The sequence below is a fragment of the Cicer arietinum genome, chromosome 3 (assembly GCF_000331145.2).
Source record: "Cicer arietinum cultivar CDC Frontier isolate Library 1 chromosome 3, Cicar.CDCFrontier_v2.0, whole genome shotgun sequence".
NCBI classification, from domain to species: Eukaryota; Viridiplantae; Streptophyta; class Magnoliopsida; order Fabales; family Fabaceae; genus Cicer; species Cicer arietinum.
Window position 1 is genome coordinate 1,971,313 of NC_021162.2, and position 18,817 is coordinate 1,990,129.

Sequence of the window (18,817 nt, forward strand, 5' to 3'; positions counted from 1 at the left end):
ATATTTATAAAAGTCTATGCCGTGTAAATTGGTTTGTTAGTATATGCATTCAAATCCTTGAGTATAAAAACAACCTAATGTGTGCCTAGTATTTTATAAGTGTGAATGTTTCAGCTTAAATTATTAACATACAATGAGGGTTATGTGGTCTCTTGAGTTATTAGTACATTTTATTTTCCTTTATTTACTATTCTCTTTCACATTTACTACCTGTTTTCCTTTAATTAAGCCAAAGTGTCATCAAGATGAAAGCCATGCCATGTTGCAATTTAAGGAAGGCTTTGTCATTAGTAAGTTTTCCTCAGAGAATCCTCTAAGTTATCCTAAAACAATATCTTGGAATGCAAGCATAGATTGCTGCTCATGGGATGGAATTCAATGTGATGAGCACACAAATCATGTCACTGGAATTGATCTTAGTAGCAGCCAGCTCTATGGTACAATTGATGCTAATAGCAGTCTCTTTCGCCTTGTTCACCTTCGAGTTCTTGATCTTTCTGATAACGACTTCAATTACTCTCGAATCCCGCCCACGATAGGCGAGCTTTCGCAGATGAGATATCTAAACCTTTCTCTTACCAGATTTTTTGGAGAAATCCCACTACAAGTTTCAAAGATGTCTAACTTGTTGTCTCTTGATTTAAGCAACAATATTGCTAATGCTGAATCAATTTATGGAGGTGCAATCAATCTGTTGGAAATCAAATTGTTCAGTTTAAGAAGCATCATTAAAAACTCAACAAAACTTGAGGCACTTCTACTTAGTTATGTGACTATCGCATCTCCTCTACCTGACACACTCGTAAATCTAACATTGTTGCAAGAACTATGTCTATACAGTTCTGAATTGTATGATGAATTTCCCATTGGCATATTTCATCTTCCAAAGTTGAAATATCTGGATTTGAGATATAATCAAAATCTCAATGGTAGGTTGCCTGAATTTCAGTCTAGTTCACTTACCATGTTAAGACTTGATGAGACAGGTTTTTATGGAACACTGCCAGAATCCATTGGAAAGCTTAGTTCTTTAAATACACTATCAATTTCAAACTGCCATTTTTCTGGGTATGTTCCTTCTTCACTAAGCAACCTCACACAGCTCATGTATATAAACCTTATGTATAACAAATTTATGGGCAACCCTTCTGCATTGTTGGCAAATCTTACAAAACTAACCAACTTGTATATTGGTTTCAATGAATTTACTATCGAAACCATCGCATGGATAGGTAAGCTGTCATCGATAATTGGCTTGGATATATCCTCAGTAAATATTGGCAGTGACATGCCATTATCTTTTGCAAATCTCACAGAGCTATACAATTTAAGTGCAGAAAATAGCAATATAATGGGTGAAATTCCATCTTGGATAATGAACCTAACAAATTTAGCTTATTTGAACCTCGAATACAACACCCTCCATGGTGAAATCCCCAACTCTTTCTTTAGACTTGAGAATCTTGAACGTCTTGCCCTATCCAATAATTTGTTGCATGGAAAGCTAGAGCTTGACATGTTTTTGAAGTTCAAAAAGTTAACTTTTATAAATTTATCTTTCAACAAACTGTTGTTGCTGGGTGGAAAAAGTTCTTCCAATGTGACTGATTCTCAAATCCGTATCTTAGAATTGGCTTCTTGCAATTTAGTTGAGATTCCAAAATTTATAAGAGATCTAGGTGATCTTACATGTCTTAACTTGGACAACAACAATATAACTTTACTACCCAATTGGTTGTGGAGAAAAGCAAGTCTACAAGGCTTAACTGTTTCCCACAATTCATTGACAGAAGAAATATCCCCGTCCGTATGCAATCTCAAATCGCTCGTTCATCTTGATTTATCGTTCAACAACTTAAGCGGAAAAGTTCCCTCATGTCTAGGGAACTTTAGCCAATCTCTAGAAATTATGATGCTAAAAGGGAACAAATTGTCTGGTCTCATTCCTCAAACATATCTGATAGGAAATGCCATTCAGATGATTGATCTCAGCAACAACAATGTGCAGGGTCAGTTGCCAAGAGCATTAGTTAACTGCGGAAGGCTAGAATACTTTGATGTTAGTCATAACAATATCATTGATTCATTTCCATTCTGGCTGGAGATTTACCTGAGTTGAAGGTATTGGCTTTAAGTAATAATGAATTTCATGGAGACCTTAGATGCTTTGAGAATATGACATGCTCATTTCCCAAGCTTCACATCATTGATCTTTCACACAATCAGTTCTCTGGCAGTTTGCCTTCAGAAATGATCCAGAGTTGGAAATCAATGAAAGCTTCCAACACAAGTCAATTACAGTATGAGCAGTGGCGAGTTGTCTTCCGGTCACAGCCGAAAGGACAATATTGGATAGATTATAATACTTATTATTCATTCACAATGTCAAACAAAGGGTCCATGATGGTTTATAATAAGCTTCAAGAGTTTTACAACATGATAGCCATTGATATTTCAAGCAACAAAATCAGTGGAGTGATACCAAAAGTGATAGGAAACTTGAAGGGTCTTGTTTTGCTCAACTTGTCAAATAACTTGTTGATTGGCAACATACCATCTTCCTTAGGGAAGCTTTCAAACCTTGAAGCATTGGACCTTTCTCTCAACAATCTGTCAGGGAAGATTCCTCAACAGCTGACACAACTCACCTTTATGGAGTTCTTAAATGTGTCCATTAACAATCTCACAGGTCCTATACCACAAAATAAGCAGTTTTCTACATTCCAAGGCAATTCATTTGAGAGTAACCAAGAGCTGTGTGGGGATCAGTTGTTGAAGAAGTGTATAGATCATTCAAGGCCTTCTCTTTCTCCACCTTCTGCCTCTAGTGATGACCAAGACTCAGAATCTTTCTTTGAATTTGACTGGAAAGTAATTCTTATTGGGTATGTAGGTGGTCTTGTTGCTGGAGTGGCATTGGGAAGCACTTTCTATCCACTGGTACATGGATGGCTTAAAAGGGTCTTTTGAGTGTAAAGCAGAAAACCTCTCTTTCCTCTCTATTTAAGGTTTTCATTTGTTGTTGTGATTACCCTTAGTAAGAGTTTGATTTGGATAACTTTTTGAAGTTTCAATGATAAATGAAAATGAGGTTTAATCTCATAACAAAACAGTATAATTCCAGCAGCTTATTTGAGTTGTTATATAGTCTTCTTTGTCAGCTAATGTAATTATTTTTACCCTAATAATACACCTGTTATAGATTATGCAATATTAAATCAATTTCTTTTATGTATATCTAAATTTATGGAGGATTCTACCCTACACCACTATGATAATAAATAAATAATTTATAAGTGTCATCAACAATTAGTTTCATGTTACCACACCTACTAGTTTCAAACATAATTAAATTAATCAATATGATTAAATTATTTGTCTTAATGGCATGTTTGTTTTATGTCATAGGATAGAGACATCATATGATATAAAGTTGGATAAGAATAGAATAGTAACAAGATAAACATTATCGCATTCAGTGTTTGATACACGATAACCAACAGGATAACATTTTATTTTGTCATGTATTTAGTACACATCTCATTAATATAATATATATTATATTTAAATAACAAAATTACTATTGTGAATAATTACATATTAGTTTTTTTTTTTAAATTAACTTATTATATTTTAAATATTATAAATTAACAAAAAATACTAAAAAATTAAATAAGTAATGAAATAATTTAATATTTAAAACTATCCATTGACACTACTAAATAAACAATTTAATTTTTTTATAGAAAAATCACGAGTAACTAAATAATTCCATTTTATTTGTTAGAATATAAATAAAAATATGATATATTATACGTAAATGGCAGAAATACCCTTGTAAATAAATTATATTTGTTTTAAATTTTAATTAATTTTCATATTTTTATAATTTCAGATACTAATTTATTAAATTATATAAAAAGACAAAACTATCCTTGTGATAAAATCATAAACATTTTTTAAATTAATTATTAATATTTCATTTTTAAGTTTAAGATCAAATTCTATTATTTATTTTTATATTTATATTTGATTAGATTTATATTTTTATATTTTAGATAGTATTTTATAAAAAAAATTTATATTTATATTTTATTATATTTGAATTTTATATTTTAAATTATATTTTATAAGAGTAATTGAGTAAATTACTGTTCTTATCATATCCAGCTGATTTATAACTCAAGATATTAACTAACAAATGACGTAGTCAAGATATTAAATCGGTTATGTATTGAATATTTCAAGAGATTTATAGTTAGATTGAAACTGTTACCCAAAAAATGCAAGTAAAAGGAGAATCAGAGCAAATTGTTGAGTCAAATAATAGAGACAAATGTGCATAAAGTAGAAAACAAGAAGTAGGAATCGACAGAACATTAAATTTGTGGATGGCAAACGATGATGAAGAAAGCCTCACTGCATGATAAAGCATCAAATAGACCTGTGTATTGTATTGACCACAGAAGTCCTTGTATAAAATGCATGTGTTTGAAATTATATACAAGAAAGAACAAATAAAATGAAGTATGAAGAGTAGAATCTACTAAAAGATAATGTTTTTTGGAGTTAATCAAGTTAGCCTCGCCGTTCCGCTAACACTAGATATAGACCTGGAGTGTAATTCTAACCAAAGTGCACTGTCTGTCATCATCAAATTCACTAGAAAACATTTTCATTTGCTATAAAACTCAATGTGTATGAATTATTGTGTCATTGTATGCAGTCAATTCCTTTAGTATAAGAACCACCTAGTATGTGTCTAGAATTTTTAAAATATTAAAATACAATGGTGTTTGTGTGGTCTCTTGTTTTATTCTTACAATTTCTTTTCCTTTATTCATTGTTGTCTTTCACATTTACTACCTGTTTTCCTTTCATTCAGCCAATGCAATGTCATGAAGATGACAGCCATGCCTTGTTGCAATTTAAGGAAAGCTTTGCCATCAATAACTTAGCATCTGTGAATCCTCTTAGTTATCCCAAAACAGTGTCTTGGAATGCAAGCACAGATTGCTGCTCATGGGATGGCATTAAATGTGATGAGCATACAGATCATGTGATTCACATTCATCTTAGAAGCAGCCAACTCTTTGGTACAATGGATGCAAATAGCAGTCTCCTTCGCCTTGTACACCTTCGAGTTCTTGATCTTTCCGATAATGACTTCAATTACTCTCAAATCCCCCCCAGGATAGGTGAGCTTTCACATCTAAGATATCTGAACCTTTCTCGTACAATATTTTATGGAGAAATTCCACCACAAGTTTCGCAGTTGTCCAAGTTGTTGTCTCTTGATCTAGGCTTCAATGCTGTATCAAGTCCTAGAGGTAGTGCAGTTAATCTTTTGCAACTCAAACTGTCCAATCTCAAAAGCATAATACAAAACTCAACAAAACTTGAGAACCTTCTACTTAGTTATGTGACTATTTCATCTACTTTACCTGACACACTCACAAATCTAACTTCGTTGCAAGCACTATGCCTATACAATTCTCAATTGTATGGTGAATTTCCAGTTAACGTTTTTCATCTTCCAAACTTGAAATATCTGGATTTGAGATATAATCAAAATCTCAATGGTAGGTTGCCTGAGTTTCAGTCCAGTTCACTTGCCTGGTTAGAACTTGATGTAACAGGTTTTTATGGTACACTACCAGTATCCATTGGAAAGCTTAGTTCTTTAAATCTGCTATCAATCTCAGATTGCAAGTTTTCTGGGCATGTTCCTTCTTCTCTTGGCAACCTCAGACAGCTCACGTACCTAAACCTTGGATATAACAAATTTAGAGGCGACCCTTCTGCATCCCTGGCAAATCTTACCAAACTAAACTACCTGTATGTTGATTTCAATGAATTTACTATTGAGACCATCTCATTTATAGGTAAGCTCTCATCAATAATTGCCTTGGATATATCCTCAGTAAATATTGGCAGTGACATTCCATTATCTTTTGCAAATCTCACCCAACTATGCCTTTTTACGGCACAAAATAGCAATATAAAGGGTGAAATTCCATCTTGGGTAATGAACTTAACCAATTTAGCTCACTTGGACCTTAGAGAAAATAACCTTCATGGTGAAATCCCAAACTCTTTCTTCAGACTTGAGAATCTTGAATTTATTTCCCTAAACTCTAATTTGATATATGGAAAGCTAAAGCTTGACATGTTTCTAGAGTTCAAAAAGCTATCTTTTCTTGATTTATCATCCAACAAACTGTCATTGTTCAGTGGGAAAAGATCTTCCAATGTGACTGATTCTCCAATTCAAGTCCTAAGTTTAGATTCATCCAATTTAGTTATGATTCCAGCATTTATAAGAGATCTTGGTGATTTGGGATGTCTTTACTTGCCAAACAACAATATAACTTCACTACCCAATTGGCTGTGGACAAAAGCAAGTCTACAAAGCTTAACTGTCTCCCACAGTTCATTGACAGGAGAAATATCCCCATCCATATGCAATCTCAAATCACTCATCCATCTTGATTTATCATTCAACAATTTAAGCGGAAACATTCCCTCATGTTTGGGGAACTTTAGCCAAACTCTAGAAATTCTGACATTAAAAGGGAACAAATTGTCTGGCCTCATTCCGCAAACATACCCGATGCGAAACACCCTTCAAATGATTGATTTCAGAAATAACAATCTTCAAGGTCAGTTGCCAAGAGAATTGGTCAACTGTGGATGGCTAGAATATTTTGATATTAGCCATAACCATATCAATGATTCATTTCCATTCTGGCTGGGAGATTTACCTGAGTTGAAGGTATTGGGTTTAAGTAATAATGAATTTCATGGAGACATTAGATGCTTTGAGAACATGGCATGCTCATTTCCCAAGCTTCACATCATTGATCTTTCTCACAATGAGTTCTCTGGTAGTTTTCCATCAGAAATGATCCAAAAATGGAAATCAATGAAAGCTTCCAACACAAGTCAATTACAGTACGAGCAATCGCTTATTTACTTCCGTCATCGGAGGGAGCAAGAATATTGGACAGAAACGAACATGTATTCGTTCACAATGTCAAACAAAGGGTTGATGATGGTTTATGAGAGGCTTCAAGAGTTTTACAGCATGATAGCCATTGATATTTCAAGCAACAAAATCAGTGGAGAGGTACCAAAAGTTATAGGCGACTTGAAGGGTCTTGTTTTGCTCAACCTGTCAAATAACTTCTTGATTGGCAACATTCCATCTTCCTTAGGGAAGCTTTCAAACCTTGAAGCACTTGACCTTTCTCTCAACAATCTATCAGGGAGGATTCCCCAACAGCTGACACAACTCACCTTTCTGGAGTTCTTTAATGTGTCCTTCAACAATCTCTCAGGTCCTATACCTCAGAGTGAGCAATTTGCTACATTCCAAGAAACTTCATTTGCGGGTAACCAAGGTCTGTGTGGAGATCAGTTGTCGAAGAAGTGTATAGATCATGCAAGGCCTTCTTTTTCTCCACCTTCTGCCTCTGATGATGACCATGACTCTGAATCTTTCTTTGAATTTGACTGGAAAGTAATTCTTACTGGGTATTTAGGAGGTGTTGTTGCTGGAGTAGCATTGGGAAGCACCTTCTATCCGCAGGTACTTGGATGGCTTAAAAGAGTCTTCTGAGTTGAAAGTGAAAAACTTCTCTTTCCTTTGTAAATATGGTTCTCATTTGTTCTGGTTTTCTTTTGCTGTTGCAATTGCCTCTAGTAATAGTGTGCTTTGTATACAGTTTAGCTGTTGTTAGTCTGAAATATAATGAAAATTAGTAATGAGACAAACCAATTTGCAGATTCAGACAAGGTGAGGCATGGTGGTTGGTGTGTATAAAGGTTATTTGAAAGTATTGTAACAAAAGTACTGAATTAGTTGTAATTCAGCTATAGTTAGGTACAAATCAGTGTTATAGAGTCCTATAAATATGAGACTCGTGTACCTCATTTACCATCTTTTTCAATTAATATAAAATGTAACCTTATGAGTTTTGCTCCGGACTGGCCCCTCGGCCCAGTTCAGATTAAGTATCAATATGGTCTATATCTCTCCTATGTATATGACTTTCCTCTGTTTGATCCATGAATTTGAAATTTTAACAACTTGAACTCTTATTTTGGCACGTTGCTAGCAAGATGATACCAACAAAGTCTAGACAAGGGATACTGGAAAATGAACTATCCTGAAGTGAAGGTCAAACCAATTGAGACACAACAACTTATTGGTTAGTGCCACAGGAAGAATGATTTCCTTCTCGATATGATTTCATTCCAAATGGAAGCTTAGATCCTCATCTATATGGTGGGAAAATCTTATTGACTATAAACAGTGAGGTATAATAACATAGCATCGAGTCTCCTTCACAGAAAAAAAGATGCTTGTGCCATGCCAACCTATCTTTTTCCAACCAAAAATTGCTTTTTTCTTTAGTTTCATCACTATTGGACAAAATCGTTACTCCCTCAGTTTCATTATAAGTGTCCTACTTAGAATATTCCTACGTCTCAAATTATTTGTCACTCTATAAATATCCTGTTTAGAATATTTCTCCATCTCAAATTAAATAGTTTATTACTAGTCCCGAGAATGAAATATAAGCAGAAAGGGTATTTGAAAAGCTGACGTATCTGATTTAAAAATTAAGATCAAATATATCAACTTTCAGATACCAATTTTGTGTATATTTCATTCCAATATTCTATTACTACTACCCTCAAACCACTCGAATTAATGTGGATATTTAAGTCTTAACACTAATTAACCATATAAACTAACATAAATAATCATTTCTTTTAAGAATTTGCACTATGTATGTAGTAATAATTATGAGAATATTTCTACTTAGAGTTAGGAGTACAAGTTCTGGTAGTGAAATCTCAATACTATGATACATTATTATTACACCAGCTGAATGTACTCATCATTTCAAAGTGATCACTAACCATATAATGTATGGAACCAAAGAATAAACTGAATAAATAAATAAACCAATTAAGCAACCGATATATACCTCTGAATAAAATAAAGTTTAGAATGAAAAAGTAATTTTGAGTGTGCATGAGAATGAGAAGAAGCAAAATGGTTAAAGTGGAATTAGGTTACCTAATATGAATCTCATAGTGATTGCGAAATCAAACAATGTAGATGTATTTAGGGTTTTCGATCGAAAACGAGTTGAATTTGAAAACAAAAAATGTGAAATTTGAGTCGCCATTAACGATCGCCGAGAAAATCAAAAGGTATAATTGCAATTTTGTGTTTTTTGAAAGGTAATATCAAAATAGATAAACCCTAACGATCTATTTGTTATTGGTCCTTCAATTTGTAACATATTGATTTAGAGCCCAGATTCTTAAAAAATAATTTTTGTATATTGTAATTTAGATATTTTTAAGAAAACAAGTTGGATTGTATTTCTCCAAAAAAATTAATTATATAAAAAATTTGAAAAACTATTAAAAACAATTTTTTATTTAAAATGGTTTTTTGAATTTTTTTTATTTTCTAAAAATATTGTAATAAACAGACACAAATTTTTGAAAATTATTATTTTCAAAAACAAAATTGTAACAAATGTATCATCATTTTTCTTTTCCGACATAAAAAAAATCTCGACATCATAAGTTTAGTTTTATAAAATAAATTATGATTTTTAATCTTTATAAAATTATTTTGCATATAATTTTAGTTACTATGAATATGAAACATATTTAACTCTTATTAATATTCTAAAATAATTCTTCTTTTTTTCATAGATTCCTAGAGGCGTAATATTATTTCATATGCATCGGACATTAAATGTGGATACTTCTCCTGCCGAAATTTTGAATGCAAGTTTATCACGTTATGGGAGTTTAATCTCTTCTTTTACATCCAACCTTTGTGAGGGTTTAGCCTCTTAAAATTCTTCTTTTGTTTTATTTGATAATTCTGATTGGAACTCATACTCACAATGGTAATGGAAGATCAGTGAAAGGAATGATTTGTCTTAGACAGTGGTGTTTAACCAGAATCTGAAGTGTGTGGCTGGAATCATCATCAGAGACCCGATGATGGGGTGTACTTTCAAAATACTTCAACACTCAACATTAGTATGTGTTTGATGTGGAAGTTAGGGTTTTAGGCATACTTTGAGTGATGTTAGTAAGAGGCTTATAATATATAACCAACAAAGAGGAGATATTGGACTTGGGTCTAATTTGGAGTAGACTAAAGCTGAGTTCGGTCTAGAACAATAAACAAGAATTTGGATATATCTATGATTTTTGAATGTATTGAAATTAACACACATTTTTAAAAGTTTATCTTATTAGTAATTTTATTAACTCAATTGGTAAAAAAAAAAGTATTCATTCTAGGATTAAACTAACCACGGAACAACACTTTCAACAAACAACATAACACATTGAGACATGTTAATGTAATTTTCATACATTCATATATTATTGTGACAGCGTCTCCAATTTAAGAATCAACATGATTATTAACTCAATTTAAAATGTTAATCCGTTTTGGCCCATGCTAAATATTATTATAATGATATTAAGTTAGTAATATCAAAAATATATTAAAAACTAAGTGACTAATATTAAAAATGCATTTCACAACAAATTAAGATAGTGTTATTAATCTGATTGACAATTTACAATTTTAGATATAATTTTAAAAATTAAATAATGCAAAGAATTAGATTCATATAATCTTACATTAAAGATTGAAACGTAAATAATCTTATTTTTAAATTTGAACAAAATCTAAAAACTGCTTGAAATGAAAACCTAATTTTAATAGCTTTTAATAAAAAATCAATTTTTATAATTAGTTTTATTTAAAAAAAAATGGAGTTTCATTACAGCAAACAAACAGAAAATAATCTATGCTTTTCTTTAAAATCTTTAGATTATTGAGTATAAAAAAATCACCGTTTTATAATTTATGTAACAAACATGGCCAATAATCCTTCAAACACATGACTAGTAGTAATGAGTTGAAATTTTTGAACATTAGGAGATTTAAATGACACCATATGCTTTATACAAGCCATGTTTCCATGTACACATTCTAGCATCATGCATGTTGTATTAAAAACTATGATAATTATATCTTGTCCAAAATTCAAAGTATTATTTGAGATCTAAATAATACAAACCTATGTACAAAATATTGAATACAAGTCTCTTTCTTGCAATTCTATGTTGCATTTGTTGGTATCAAAGTCAAATTGGATATTGTCAAAACCATCATAGAATATTCCTCCAAATTCATCATCACTAGCTGTATTATGTTGTTGCTGTTGTTCTTTTGTGACTTCATGATCCTCAGATACATTTGAATTCTTTTCGAGTAATTCTCTAAACAACGAAGATCGAAGGAGAAGGCTAAGCGCGGTTGGAGAAGTTGACTTGTTGCTCAAGAAACTGTAGTTTTTGTTTTCAATTGATGGTTCTTGCTTTTCATTTGAATTCATGTAATCTGAATTGAAAAAACTCTTTTTAAGGGCTAATAACTTTGATTCTTGTATTAGAGTAGAGTTATTTGGTGATGCTACTTTCTGTGAGTCTTGTGGAAGTGCTTTTGATTCATGTTTTGTTTCTGTGGTACTTTCTGGCTTTAACCATTTTATGTAACTGCTTAATTCAAAGTTGGTTACAGCATGAATTCCTCTGTACTCAATTGCAGCTATGTCATAAGCTCTTGCAGCTTCCTCTTGTGTACCTTTATTGGTTAACAACATATCTTATTGTGATGCTAATGAATGAAGAAAAAAATGTGAAAGATAGCTATATGTTTATTTGTGTGATTTTAACCTTCGTTCGCGTTATAATTCCCAAGAAAAAATATAATAAACAATTTAGTCTCTGAGAGAAAAATTTACAAATAGTCCATTAATATTAACATATTCTGGGATGATAATTTTAAAAAATTATTAATGAATTTATTTTTCTAAATGACTAAATTGAACGACAAGTAATTTTTCAAGAACTAAAATTTTAGTGGCGTGTATGTGAAGATTTAACTTACTATAGGTTCCAAGATAAAGATATTTGTTTCCAAAAACTCTTCCTATCCTTGCTTCCCATCTACCATTATGATGGTGCCTGCAAAATATTCACCAAGTATTAGTGATTTATGTTCATCATCAACAATTCAAAAACCAATGATTGTTGTACATAAGAGAGTATTTATCACCTTGCAACACCTCTATACTTTGAGACACCTCTTGAAAAGCCACTGCTCTTTCTGTTAAATTAGTTTTAAGAAAAATGTCATATACTCATTGATAGGGTGACCTATGGAAATGTACTCAAATATATTGTGATATTTTACACAAACTTATCAGCTGCAACCTCAATTGTTCCTATAGTCAAAGAGTAGGATTGTTTATGGTTTCGTTCAATATGAAAACCAAATCATATTGTTAATGGTTCGTCGTGAACCGAACTGGTATAAAAATTTAGTACATATTATGTATTCAAATCGTTATTACTTTCGTAGAAAATCGGATTGTACTTGTTTGAATCAAATTATTTATTTGTGAACTAAACTCGACTAAATTGATATGTTAAAAAAATAAAATAAAATAAAATTGAATCGAAATGTTAAAATGAACTAAATCACATTAAAAAGAAATTAGTTGTGTCAGGTAGTTCCAAATGATTTAGTTCGTGAACTATCTATTTTTAATTTGAATTTTTTTTCTTTATATTTCAGTTTAATTTAACAGTTTGATTTTTTATGTTTTTCAATAATGCCAGTCAAGAGGTATTTACCTTCTTAATGTAGCCAAGTACTCCTCTTTGGTCATAGTATTCATTATTTCTACCTCTTTCTCATAATCTGATATCTGTTGGAAGTATAAGAAGCATTAGATGAATCAACCATCTAGACCTTACAAATCATTATTATTTCATAGATATTTAATCCCATGTGTCTTATTTAAAATGTGGACATTTCTTAAATAAAATTATTACTATTACAAGTTTTCTATGTATTATGTAAGTAATATGTTAAAACTGAAATATCATTCTACTTTATTTATTATTTATTTACTGTATAGTTGCAACTGCTTTAATAAATAAAGGTATATCAATAAAAATGATAAATAATTTGAGACAAAAAAATATTTCAAATGAGACGCATAATATAAGATATGTTGAGTATTTATTATTATCATCGTATTCGTACCGAAAAATTTGTGAATGTTGATGTTCCCCAATACTTAATTGCAGCTAAATCATATGCTCTTGCGGCAGCTTCTTCTTCATCATAAGCCCCTACAATATTTAAAACATAACTTAATTATCATCTTACATTTAACCAACAATATGAAAGAATCAAAATCTTTTGGTTTTCATATTCAAGATACTCACCAAGGTATACTATTAGTCCCAATGTCAAATTCCAGCCAAAGTTCCAAGTGGAAAGGATATTCATAAACATTAAATAAAAAAATAGTATTGTTAACAAATTAATAAGTAATACTATATAGATCACTAGAGTTAATGCTAAAACTAAATGGAGAAATTTTACCTTGTTTCCCTTTCTTCTTTTGTGTTATGTTCCAAGAATGTTTGTCCCATAAATGAGCTTCATATCGACCTGTCCATCTATGCCTATTTATATTTCAATGTTGATTAGAAAAATAATTAAATACAAGAAATGAAATAGTAAGTATCTAACATCTATTTGAAATTATAGTTCTAAATTGCGGTATGCAACAACATTTGCGGCCACAACATAAACTTTTTAGAAATTTTCATAACTTGTAATTGTAATTGCAGTCGCTATTTCTCTGCATTTTTCTATAGTACCAAAGTTTTCAACATATTTTTTTCTAGAAATTTTCATTACAATATTGCAAATGCAATTGCGGCCGCATCAGCCACATTTATCTGTAATTTGCTACAATTTTAAAGTTTGCAACTTAACTATAACTGCAATTTAGAATCATGTTTGCAACTATAAAACAAGGAAATTCCTTCATATAATAACCTGCTAACACCGCGAAATTTTGAACTTCTCTTTATAGTATTAATTGTAGAATTTTCAATTTCACCAACTTGTTGCTTATGGTTATCATGGCCTCTTTTTGATGCAATAACATGTTCTCTTCTTTGCCTCTTGACAGAACGTGCTCCTTTTACCTCAAATTTTTCCATGGACCTTTGACTCTTTTTCAAACTCATTTCATTCTCTAACATCATTGCCATTTCTTGTGTTTATTTGATGTTGTTAATGTTAGGTAGAGTTTTGTTCCTAATTCTTCTCAACTTTGAACTTAATTTGATACAATGTGTGTGAGGTATGTGTTATATATTAATTATAGGATGCATGTTTGTTTTGTCCTTATTATGTTATTTTTGTATTTATTGTTACCAACATAATTACATGATTGAAGTTACAAACAAGGGAAGACGATAATTTCATGGAAATTTTTTGTTGCCAGCTCAAAATTTTAAGAGTTTTTTAATTTGGTTAGTGAGAATTATATATATCCTCCCCTGTTTTTAATAAGAATCCCTTTCACAATGTGATAGTGATGTCTCAAAATTTAAGTCAACACCCCACTTTTATTATGTAATTATGAAGTCATGATTTTATCATTGAAATTGTAAGAGTTTGACATTAAAACTCTTTAAAGTTTGCAAAATGACAATTTAGTCTTTTAAATTAATAGAACACTAATTAATTTAATTATTTTTTGAATTTGGCACCATAATTTTAAAGGTTTAATGTTTATTTTTTGAATTTGGCACCATAATTTGACAATTTAATTATTTTTTGTAAAGCATAGGTAACGCTTCGGTATACTACGGTTGAAAAACCGTTCTCATAACTTACGACAACGGTTTTTTCTCATATGCAACGGTTTTTTAGTGTTGCGGTAGACCAAAAATGTTGTAGTGATTGATGCGACATGAGACAACTGAACATAATGGGTGCGTTTGTTTTTAGTATTTTTTTTTAAAAAAAATTGATTTTTTAAATTAAAAATCATTTTTTTAATGGTATTTGTTTTAAATTTTTTAAAATTATTTTATTAAAAAAAATTGTTTTTTGATTAAAAATAAAAAGATAAAAATAGTAATTCCTCATATTTATGTCGGGCTATGCATGAGAGAGATAAATGACACAAAATTGAAAGACACTTTTGCATTCAACTTCTCCTGTCGTCATTTTTCTCCTTCCACATTAAATCATTTTATCTTTACAGTTGTATTCATACGTCGATATCAATTTTTTTTGTTTATTTATTATTTTTTATATTGTAGGATCTAATTACGATTTGAAATATTCTATTTGTTTTGGGTTGATGATAGGTTAGGTATGAAAAATCATTTTTTTATGTCCTTTATGATAATTTAATAATTTAAAAAAATACTTTTATAAAATCATATACAAATAAATTAAAAATTATTTATATAATAGTAAATAAATGGGAGTTAAAAAACTTTTTTTTTTAATTTTTAAAATATAATCTTTAAATTATTTAAAATGAAAATCATTTTTATTTAAGCTTAAACAAATGCATCTAATATAAATCATTAATTGATTTTGATAGAATATTTATTTCATAAGTTCAAGAAACTAATATAAACTAATTCCTCTGAAAATTATTGAGTTGGATTGGACTAATGATAAAATTGAAAGGTTAAGTATGACTAGATATTTAGGATATAGAAATTATATATAAATAAATTTCACTTTTACTTTGAACACATTAGTTCGGGTAACTCAAAAATTAACTTGGTCTTCTATGGAAAATATTTTTTTGTGTTGACCAAGATTAAGAAGGAGTGGCAAATAAAATTTGTAACCAAACCATACAATTATTTATTTATATTAAAAACAATACATTTTTTTTAATGTTGCTGACAGGAAAGATACAGAGACTAAAACAGCGACGTTGGACGGTTTTTTTTTTATATTTATTTTTTTATTAAAGAAGTTGGACGGTTTTTTAATTTAAGAGGCCATAAAAAACAAGATGAATGCATAAAAGGTTGAAGGTTTTTTAATCTATTCTTTTTTAGATTCATCTTTGGGAATTTTTGTTGGGGAAGAAGAATGGAGTTTGGTTACCCCAAGTTATCTATAATTTACGGTATTTCCTATGATAAAAATGCTCATATAATATTGTCATAAAAAGAAAATTATATAACATTCATCCAAATTTCATTATATTACTCATTTTATTTAAAGAGGAGTGATACAATTACACACAACTAAATGGGTTGTCAAAAAATACTTAATGAATTTTAATTAAAAAGAATCTAATTAATTCGAATTTTGATCTGAAAGTGAATAATATTTTATCATATTTTATTTTTTTCTACATCAAAGTCTAAATTATTGAGATTTTTTTTCTTAAAAACTAAAAATTTAAAACAAAATCAAATTACAATCATGTATTTAAATCTATAATATTGATGATGTTAAAATAATTAATGGAATATGTATTAAATTAAATCAAAATTAATATTTTAATCTAAATCAAACAAAATACCACAATAAAATAAAAAATCGAAACAACTTTGTAGCCAAACAACAAATAAAAATAGTACACCAACATGATAAAATCACATAGACACCGAAAAAAACTAAATATATATAGAATAGAAATTATTTATTTAGATAAAAAAAAAACGAAAAAAATGATTTAAAGAAGTATTTCTTATCAAAAATTGGTCGATGAAAAAGAAGAGAAAAAGAGGAAGTGGCTGCTACGATAAACAAATTGGGAGACTAGCAGAAGTTGTATTGCATTACTTAATAACACAACTTATGTAAACTTTATTAAATTAAATTAAATAATAATAATAATTGAAAACTATATAATAATAATACACTCAACATAACATATATATAATAATAAAATAATGCACTCAACTTACATATTTGTCATTTGCATTTGGGTTAATCGTAGGATCCACTCGGAAGGACGTTTAGTTTAAGCAAAAGCCACTTCGACAGAGTGTTTTTAAATGGAAGTATAATATTGTAGTTAGAGTAACTTGTAGTTGATACTGCGAAAATATGTTGTGGTCATTGTTGAGATAAGTACCATATTTACTTGAAAATATTATAAGTTGATGGTACTTATTGAACTGAAATAGGTGAAAAATAGTTTCCTAAACCCCTAAATATCTAATATTTTTTAAATAGTATGATTTGTAGCACATATATTGTGAATTTTGAAGATATATTGCATCAAGATTAATATTATATAATACAAATATTTAAGACATTAATTTTGACATAACAAAAAATTTGTATAAAATATTTATATGATATAATTTTTCAATCCAACGGTCAAATTTATAAAATATGTATTAAATAAAACATTATCGAATAGTATAATATTACATAAATATAATTTAATATCTCATATATATATTTTTTTTTTATACATCAATTTCAATGATTTAATTTTATCCTTCATGCTTGTTAACTACAAATTGATCACCTATAGTTTGAACTTTGATTTAAAGTTTTATTGAAAATACTCTTTAAATCTTGATTTAAAATAGATATTTCAATTCATTTTAAATCTAGAGTAGAATTAGATACATTTGTCATTGAAACATCCTAGCTTAATTAAAAAAAATTAATAAATATCTAAGGGAACAATGTTTAGAAAAGAAGATTGATATCTTATTTCATTAACAAATTAATGGTAAATGATTAAATTGAGAACAATAATATTAATGTAAATAGAAAATATATCGGTTTGATCACTGTGATAGTAGAGAGAGATTGGTGATATCTAATCCCTACTCCTAATAATTATTGTTGTTCTCATTTACAAATTGTGATTCTTTAAAATTTTATTATTGAAAACCATTTTTAACTTCAAAATTAATGAATTTGCAAATTCTTTCAAAGGATATAACAATCCAATTTTAGTACTTTTAATTGCAACAGTTTTGTGTTACAATGAAAGTGTGAAAAAATGTTGAGTAGAAATAGGTTACATCAATTAATTTAGTCACTTAGGCAACTAAAATAAATGCAATTTAAAATATGAGTTGGTACAATTTATAAATTTCAAATGTGGCATATATAACTAGGCATGGCAACGGGCGGGTTGAGGGCGGATTTTGCCTCCTCCACTCCACACCCAACTAATTGGGGAAAACTCGCACCTGCTTCCGTTTTATAGCAGATGTAGAATTTAGACTCACATCCACGCCCGCAACGGAGTTCGGGTTTCTCATATATATATAATCTATTATAATTAATAAAATAAAATAATTGTTATTAGATAATTATGAAATAAACAAAAAATATTTTTTTATAAAGATAAGACTATAATTTTTAATATTTAAAAAATATTAAATATATTCAATATATATATGTATATAAAATTTTAAAATTATGTTAATATTACTTGTAGAGTGGGGGCGGGTGCGAAGTGGATATCACCACCCCACACCTATCTCTGCCCCAAATTTTAATTTTGGAAAAAATCTGCATCCGCACTTGCACATGCACCCAATTAAAGCGGATTTTCCCGTTCAAATCAAACGGGTTTAAGTGCGTACCTGCGGGTGCGCACTACGCCAGAAATGACATTTAACAGCGCCCATTTTACAGCGCTTTCTAAACACAAGCGCTGTTGTAATTATATTTTAAAAATAACGGAACCTATTACAGCGCTTTTTATGTAAAGCGCTGTAAAACAAGCGCTGTAGTAGGTCATATAACGTTTGCGCATCACGTTATAAGGATTTTACAGCGCTTGTCAAAAAAGCGTTGTAAACGGAAGCGCTTTCGCAAATCAGTTACAACGCTTTTTTCACAAGCGCTGTAAAACACATGCACTTT

At 29.9% G+C, this 18,817-nt stretch overlaps 2 protein-coding genes across 3 annotated transcripts; one reads left to right on the forward strand and one right to left on the reverse strand.

Annotated features, from left to right (window-relative positions):
• The first annotated feature begins 120 nt into the window (after positions 1-120).
• LOC101493367 (uncharacterized) lies at positions 121-7,768 on the forward strand. The gene is given in 3 exon segments (XM_012712564.3): positions 121-2,096; positions 2,099-2,940; positions 4,886-7,768. Coding segments are annotated over 3 exon segments (5,541 nt in total). The 5' UTR covers positions 121-133; the 3' UTR covers positions 7,622-7,768.
• Positions 7,769-10,944: 3,176 nt separating this feature from the next.
• On the reverse strand, positions 10,945-14,254 carry LOC101496811 (uncharacterized). 2 transcript variants are annotated; one of them, XM_073366737.1, is made up of 7 exons: positions 13,982-14,254; positions 13,520-13,602; positions 13,175-13,263; positions 12,760-12,833; positions 12,179-12,229; positions 12,011-12,087; positions 10,945-11,704 (listed from the first exon to the last, which is right to left on the reverse strand). In XM_073366737.1, the coding sequence occupies exons 1-7, from the start codon at positions 14,197-14,199 to the stop codon at positions 11,139-11,141; spliced, it is 1,158 nt and encodes a 385-aa protein (XP_073222838.1). In that variant the 5' UTR covers positions 14,200-14,254; the 3' UTR covers positions 10,945-11,138. The 2 variants fall into 2 exon arrangements, with proteins under 2 accessions (XP_073222838.1, XP_073222837.1); XM_073366736.1 differs by lacking the exons at positions 13,520-13,602; positions 13,982-14,254 and adding an exon at positions 13,360-13,452.
• Positions 14,255-18,817: the final 4,563 nt, after the last annotated feature.